Source organism: Notothenia rossii (genome assembly GCF_949606895.1).
Source record: "Notothenia rossii genome assembly, chromosome: 4".
Classification (NCBI taxonomy): domain Eukaryota; kingdom Metazoa; phylum Chordata; class Actinopteri; order Perciformes; family Nototheniidae; genus Notothenia; species Notothenia rossii.
In genome coordinates this window covers 39,527,218-39,535,357 of record NC_136902.1, presented here as the reverse complement: position 1 = coordinate 39,535,357, position 8,140 = coordinate 39,527,218, and the positions used below count along the sequence as shown (strand labels likewise).

The 8,140-nt window shown below is 40.5% G+C and overlaps 1 protein-coding gene across 4 annotated transcripts; it reads left to right on the top strand.

Annotated features, from left to right (window-relative positions):
* The first annotated feature begins 502 nt into the window (after positions 1-502).
* Positions 503-6,963, top strand: LOC307035118 (uncharacterized protein). Of its 4 annotated transcripts, none has more exons than XM_079674140.1 (4): positions 503-648; positions 3,250-3,781; positions 4,376-4,516; positions 5,754-6,963. In XM_079674140.1, the coding sequence occupies exons 2-4, from the start codon at positions 3,263-3,265 to the stop codon at positions 6,132-6,134; spliced, it is 1,041 nt and encodes a 346-aa protein (XP_079530266.1). In that variant the 5' UTR covers positions 503-648; positions 3,250-3,262; the 3' UTR covers positions 6,135-6,963. The 4 variants fall into 4 exon arrangements, with proteins under 4 accessions (XP_079530266.1, XP_079530269.1, XP_079530267.1 ...); XM_079674141.1 differs by lacking the exon at positions 503-648 and adding an exon at positions 668-1,578; XM_079674142.1 differs by lacking the exon at positions 503-648 and adding an exon at positions 1,625-2,766.
* Positions 6,964-8,140: the final 1,177 nt, after the last annotated feature.

The window sequence follows — 8,140 nt, the reverse complement described above, 5'->3', positions numbered from 1 at the left end:
AATGCACTTTGTTGCATTCCAACAATGGTTATCAAAATACAATGAATTGTTCAACTGAAAGTGAAAGCAAAATAAAAATGCACCTTCGCAGCCTTTTGCAATATTATGGGATTACTTGAGAATACTCTTTCCAAACCAGAAGTAAGACTTAAAGCTGTAAAGACCTCCAGAATAAAATATATATAATTGAAGTACTGTAGCTTCAGTACTTCCATTATTTCATAATGTCATACCCAGTAATGGATTGTGTAACTGGTTCCAAAGAAAATATGAAAATGTTACGCCACATGTCTCTTGTTAGCTGTAATTGCCGCAAACAACAAGGCAGTCGGAGCTGTGTGTAATGTAACGGTATTTCCTTTGTTATTGGACAGCCACTTAGTCAATACCATAGACTGTATAGCCTACAGGCCAATACACATCACCTGGCTATCATAACATCGACTGTAGAATGAGTAGTTTATATAATTAGGGCTTTACATCTATTTCATTGTTGCTGACTTTATATATGAGCCAATGTTTATTTTTGAGACGGTTCGTCTATGTGACGCCTTTGTTCTGAAGATCACGACCCGGAAGTTATAGTTTTTTCCAGAAAGTAAAACTGCAACTGAACATCTCTCAAGCTGGTTCCGCTCATCCATAAAGGTATGAGCAAATATATAGGGCCTTTCCTATTCAGATACCGGAACAATTGATCTGTTGCATGAATTTGTTCACTGTCGAAGATATTGTTTGTCAAACTGACGTGGTAATTTTCGGTAACAATGGCGATAACTCCAATGGCGTTAACCTGTATTCAACGCATGTCGAAACTCCATACCCCTCTAGCTTTTCACGAGCCTTCTGTTTGAAAGTCTGAGCTGTTAAAAGTTATAAACGTATACAACGACCAGGGCTTTGTTAGCCTTCAGTCGTTCACTTCATTATTTTCTAGATAGAGAAAAACCATTAGGCTACTGTTTTAATTCAAAACCGGAAGCCATATAAACCATTTGGCGAGCTCCAGTTTAATAAGGACGTCATGGGCGCGGGAAGGGGGGTGCTGAGGGCGCTGCAGCACCCCCTAGCGGCAGGCAGGGGGTGCGTAGCTCCCCTGTCTGAATTATTATTTAACGGTTATTGCTGCTCCCGCTGTGCATAATCTGATTCCACATTGTTGGTAAAATAATATTTTGGCCTGCCCCGAATGTTTTTTCTGTAGCCCCGGACAATTCTACCTCAATAATATAATACATTAACCGTGCTTTACGTGAACCTCATCAAGACACTAGAAAGGACGGCAGGACTGTCATTTCCCGTGTTCAGTGAGTGCAACAGAGGCAAGACACCAGACCAATCAGAGAGTTGCATGGAAATAAAAGTGTGCTTGTGTCATTCAAGCACGCGGCTCTGTGTGTGTGCCGAAATAGCGCATTTAGTGTGTGTGTGAGAGAAGGGGAGAGAGAGAGGGACCGGTGCCAGCAGCAGGGACCGTGTTGTTAGCATCTGGTTAGCTAGCTGCACTAACGGACATACGGAGCTGTTTGTTTCACAACAAGCTGGAGGAGAGCTCTCCTCTCAGACTGAGAGGCTCAGGTGAGCTAAAGGACTCTCTGAGTGTTTAGATAGTTAACTTTAGTCTAAGTTATCTCAGTGGGTCTCAAACAGTTTGGTCAAAAATTATTCAAAAGATTATTTCCGCGGCACACCTTCGTATGATCATTATAGTTATAAAAAAATAAGAGAATAAAGGAAAAACAGTTATGAAATACTATATGGCAGTAAAACAAGAATACAGTTTGAAAGGGGAGTGATTTGTAAAATATCCATAAAGAAAAAGAACATCTGCTTACAGTTGTGTTTCATCTGGGTGTTGAGAGATGTATCCATAGATCTCTTAATGGTTGCTCTCAAAGTGCACCAGATTGATGCTTTTAACTTCAATATTTAAAAAAAATCTTCCCGGGGGAGCACCCCCCCGGACCCCCTTAGAGGAGGTGGGGTCCGCTCCCCACTCGTAAAAAATAGCACTTTACCCCTGCCTATATGCCGTGAGCTGATTATCGAGCCTTCATTGTAACAGTCGCGGGTTTACTGTGTGTTTGCGTGTGGGGAGTTTTTTTGTGCGTGCTCCGTGCCCGTAATAGTGTTCACTGGAGTCCAGCACCTATGCACCCCCACTCAAAATACCTTCCCGCGCCTCTGAAGGACGTGGTTCTTTTCAGGTGTGCCAGTTTAAGACAGGATGACCAACTTGTATACCGAATTAAATGCAAGTGTATTCGTTGAAGTCATGAATGTAAAAGGTTAAAGTAGATGCCGCACTGACAGTTTCCTGTATCTATGTTTGTTTTTTCCATTGTCCCTTTAAAAAATCCGTCGGCATGTCAAAGTGAAAAGGTTCCAGATATTGACCGATTATTTGACCTTTTGGTAAAAAAAAAAGCTAATATTGAACAAACTCTTTACAAGCCACATGTATAATACTGTATATTATTAAACTAAAATGTATTATTTAATTCGGAAAATAACCTGTCAAGGCCTGGCTGCTAAATCCTAAGAACTGTTACAGGATTTGGATTTTGTAAAGTATTTTTATATAAGTATTTTTTTTAACTTTTTTTTTTTTATTATATCATAACTTAGTACTTTTTTAAACATATTTAACATTAAGCTGTCTGTGGCTCTTTCCTGCTGTAACGATGCAAATGTCCCCTCTGTGGGACTAAAGGTATTCTGATCCTGATCACACTCTCGCGACATCTGGCAAAGCTGCAAGTTATGGTTAGTCTACCATGTAAAACCTAACATCGACTTCTCCACCAAACAGCCATGTTTGTTAGCTTTGTAATGTTATATAAATACATTAACCTGTGCACATTTAGAAGAAAGGAAAAAACGGTAGGCTACTTATGGGTTATCTGTTGCAACGTACCATTTATCTTGTTTCAGAAAGTTTTGATTGTATACCGCTGTTTCTGTGGAGATTGCTACAGTGTAAGCCAATCATTTCTTAAATACTGAGTGCTACATGTAACTTCTGAGTCCTACAGGGTTTCTGTCTGGTATTGATTTTTTTTTTTTTTAAAGACCAAATGCTGAATTATGGGTCGGAAATTGTAATGTAAATGTTGGAAACGGGTTGCAAAGCTGTAGAAAACCATGGTTCTCAAGACGCATAATTTTTCTTAGAAAAATAGCAAGATTTCAAACCCATGTCACTGTTATTTTGACAATCTGTAATTATAACTCTGAATGTGTACACAGGGAAATACAGAGCATGGATCACCTTAAAAAACTGGAAATCTACATCCCATTGGAAGCTGAGGTGAAAAGCATCCCTCTGTCAAGCTTACCAAACAGTGTGATTAGACGAATGGACCTCCCCTCAGACCCAAGGCCTCTCTCAGACTCTCCAGAAGGCATATGGATCCATCCAGCAGTCATACGGAGGAAAGGCCAGAAACTCACCTCCCCCACAGGAAACTGTGAAAACATGACTTCACTGCTGGGCAAAGAGACCCGGGGTGATCCGGGTCCCTTCGAAATGTCCTTTGTCTCCGCCAATCTCACAGCTTACCGGCTGCTGAGGGACAACATGCCTGGGGAAAGCATCTCTGCAGACACAGCACACGCCTACCCATTACCTCAGGGCTCAGCACCACACATGTACAAGGATGCTGTTGTCATCTTCCACGGACGCGTTTACCTCTCCAGCAGGAATCACAGTCAAAAACGGAGACGTAAAGGGAAACATGAACCACAGCCAGCCTCCCAGGCTTCCATTCCTAAAAATAAGGTAACTTGACATCAGTTAGTGATGACATTCAACTCACACCGACAACACATAACAACAATGAATTACTAGTAATTAAACTAGGGGAGACATGGCAGGTTATTTGACACAATTTAGGTTTTAGAGCACCTGGTTATGGCCCCTAGAACCATCTAAGAAACTGGTGCAAATTTGTCACGTCACTATAACTCTGAGTACCACAATCAGAATTAAGTTTCCCTTGTACAAAAGAAAACATCAAAATCTATTTGAAAGTTTCAAATCACTTTGTTTGTTCATTTGCCACAGAGGATTTAAATTACTCCTCTAGCTCCCTCCGCATGACAATTTTTGTATTTTTATCTCCTCTTCTTTAGGCTCTCCGAAAAGCTTAATCATCAGTATGTTGCTTGTTCCGTTCTAAAAAAAATGTATTTGCAATTCATGTTTCAACCTTAACCTATACTAGAGGCACCTAAACCCTTCTACATTAATGATGCCTATCTTTGAACTTGCTTATAAAGATGATAGAAGGCATATTTTTGTCTGTATAAAGTTTTAAAGCGGAATATTTAGTGGCAGTAATATTGATCTAAGATTTTGTATGTCCTCCTGCAGCGCCGGTCTCTACAGGCTTCTCTTGAACATGCTAATATAGAACTACAGGGAAATACATCCTGTTTCATTCGGCCACAAAAATCTCAAAAACAGCAGGAGGATGTTCTCACAAATACAGATAATCATCCCACCACAGACAAGGTGAGTTCAATCAGGAGAGACAGTTTTTATGTAAGAGTACATATTTATTGCTAGAAATACGCATGAATGTAAAGGAGTTTTGGCAATTTGGCCCCGTTGTGCAGGAATATCATTCGGGAAGGGAGAACCGATCCGATGAAATCCCCCGGGGTCTAGACACTGGTGGTGGTGAATGGATAGCTGGGGTCGGTCTGAAGAGGAGTGGCTTAGCTTGACCCTGGATTCAGATGGACGGGAGGTGAAGAGGGGTGGAGGAGGGTTGCGCCGATTTACCTGGAATGAGAGCTGTCAGAGGGGAGAGCAGATTTAAAAGGTTTAGCGGAGCGCTATGATAGGCTTGTGAGAATAGAGCGAAGTGGTTGGTTAAGCTGGGGAGTGACGCCCCCGATCACTTATTGAGAGGAGAGAGAGTAGTAACATGGAAATAGTGAATGAATGAGTAAAGAAGGTCTTCCTGGTTGAACTTGCGCTGAGCTTCATTAATATAATAATCAAACCATCAAAAAAGTACTTTTATTTGTATAGTTATTTACATTGAAACAAAAAGTATGAGCTATTCAAAAATAAGGTTAAATAAAATGAATGAAAAATGCCTTCATGTTCATGGCAAATCGTGCCAGCTCTCTGCAAACCCTTCTATTACAGTTCAACTGAATTTTAACTAGCATTATTACTTCGCAAGATTTTAGGTTGATCAGATTGAAATGTATGCAAGGAAATAGAGAAAGAAACGCACAAAATGAAAAATAAACGAGCAATTTCAGAGGTTCTCAGGGAAATAAAGCTTGTTGAAGAAAATACACTTTATATAAATATTTGAGGGTTCACAGTATGTCCAGTAACCAAGGACAAGGTGGAGCATGTCAAAAGAGGAAAGAAAATGGCCCAAGCTTTGAGCCATGGGGTACACCATTAGCCATTTTGTAGAAAAGGACATTGAGCTGCCACGTTCCTCAGATAGATCTCTGCCAGAGAAACAGGGTTAGAACCACTGTGAGTAAAATGTTTATGTGCAAGCTTAATCTACTCACTGACAATATAGAAACATAACAAAAAGGACTTCGCTCTCAATCAACAACGACCTCATTGAAATGTGTCTTACCTCTACAGTTTGGCAGTTGTACCTTATGTTATAGTCCTTTGTATCAACTGTGGATTTTTGGTTTCAGGTACCTGTACTAAGAAACCTGACAAGTGCACACAAACCTTATGTGATTCAACTTTCTATTTCCTTCAGGAGCTGTTCCACGAAGAGAAGAAGAAAAGCACCACATGTAAAGTAACACAGAGTAAAAACAAGAAGAGGAGTGATGTATCTTCATCCAAAACTGCACATTCAGTCCTTCAGTCCTCTGCCGTTGTGCACAAAGTGGACAACCCTTCTCATGGGGACACTGCAGCAGACCCAGGGCCGTCCTGGCTTCAGCCTGAGTGTGAGACACAGGACCTGGGCAATGAAGAATCCCACTGTTTACAATTGGACAGCAACGCTAACAACATGGCTGCTACTGAAGAGCAAAGTAGGGAGTTTGATCTTTTGGCTAAAGAGGAAGAGATCTCTCTGTTGCAGGCTAAACTCAGACGGCTCTCAAAAACCGGCCCTCCCCTTTCTGAGTGATGAATGAACGGTAATTAAACCGTGGTATTTACTCTCAACACTAAATGTGTTCACATGTGCATTAGTAACAGGGAAATCAATAATATGATTTAAACCAGGATTCTAGTGTGCATGTAAACATACTTGATGGCAAGACATTTTGAAAGACGTTTTGAAAACCTGTCGTTTTCTTCCAGAGGACAAATGACGCTTCACCTCACTTCTGTTAGAAATTGCACAAAGCTCCACTGAAGACTCCACTTTGGGTCATTGTGGGGATCTTTTGCTTCTTAAGGCCAATGTGTCAATTTTATACTGGGACGCATTATTTCTCAACCCCATTTTTATTTTCCCTATTCATGGACCTTTTTTTCAAAATGCCTGGATATAGTTTCTCATCTGGTGAGAGATCTGGCGTATCTCAACCAAGAGACTCTCCATGTCCTTATAAACCTTATATAAATGTCTATAGTAAAAGTCATATTGTATTGAACCTGTTGTTGAGTTGGCTTAAATCAATATCTTACATTTGGCTCATGTTTGTGTTGTTGTTCCTCTGATTGAATGTTATTTTGTTTGAAATGTGTTTGACTTTTGAAGGTGTGTGAGTGACTGAAATGAAAACTAATGCAACATTTTTCTGTTGCTTTATTAAAGCAGCGTTTATAGAGCTACTTTATTTAGAGAAGCATTCTGCAGATTCTCTTCCAGATGAACAACAATATCAAATATGTTGTATTTCTGCAATAACTGCATCAATACTGTTTTTATGACACAGTAACAAAGTATAACATGGAAAATGTGATTAAAAAAATAAATACTCACAATAACATCCCTAATATGGGCTTAACAGGTCTCCACTGGCACAGTCCTGTTGATGTTTTTGACTTGTGAATTCAGATGTAGCTGCTGTTGGCCTAGCATTAGCCTCAGTCTGATTGCTAGCCTATTAATTCAAATGTAAACCCTAACCCTTGACACCGCGCTTACTGATCAATACACTGGCCAGAGTGTAGTGGCCGGGCAGAGAATGGAAGTTTGGACACATCTGTTTCTTTGTTTTGTTTTGTCTATTTGCATGTTTGTGTCACGCTCTCAGGGTCACCATACACACTTCACTTGTATCCTATTCAGAATGGATAGGACCAAACATTTCAACTCATTGATAGAAATGAGGTGAACAAAGAAATTGAAATACTTACAGTATAACTTCAAGGCAAGTTTATTTATATACAATGGAGGAAATAAGTATTTGATCCCCTGCAGATTTTGTAAGTTTGCCAACTTACAAATAAATGAACAGTCTATCATTGTGATGGTAGGTTTATATAAACAATGAGAGAAATAATATCAAAAAGAAAATCAAGAAATTGACATTATATAAAAGATAAATTGGGAAATAAGTATTTGATCCCATTGCAACAAACAAGGATTCTGGCTCCCACAGACCGGTTAAATAAGTAATCTTCCTTACAAATATCAACTTGTTACCTGAATAACAGACACCTGTCCACAGAATCAATCAATCAGATTCTAACCTCTCCACCAGGGGCCAGACTAAAGAGGTGTCTAAGGACCTCAGGGACAAGATTGTAGACCTGCACAAGGCTGGGACTGGCTACAAGACCATCAGAAAGCAGCTTGGTGAGGAGGAGACACTGTTGGTGCGATTATTCAGAAATGGAAGAAAGACAAAATGACAATCAATCGCTGGGGTGTTTCTCTGCTAAGGGGACAGGACGACATCACTGCATCGAGGAGAGGATGGAAGGGGCCATGCACTGTAAAATCTTGGCCGATAGCCTCCTTCCCTCAGCCAGGACACTGGAAATGGGTCATGGAGGGGTCTTCCAGCAGGACAATGACCCTGAACATACGGCCAAGGCAACACAGGAGTGGCTAAAGAAGAAGCACATTTACGTGATGGAGGGGCCTAGCTAGTCTCCGGACCTTAATCCCATAGAAAATCTGTGGAGGGAGCTGAAGCTTCCAGAGGCCAAGCATCAGCCTCAAAACCTAAAGGATTT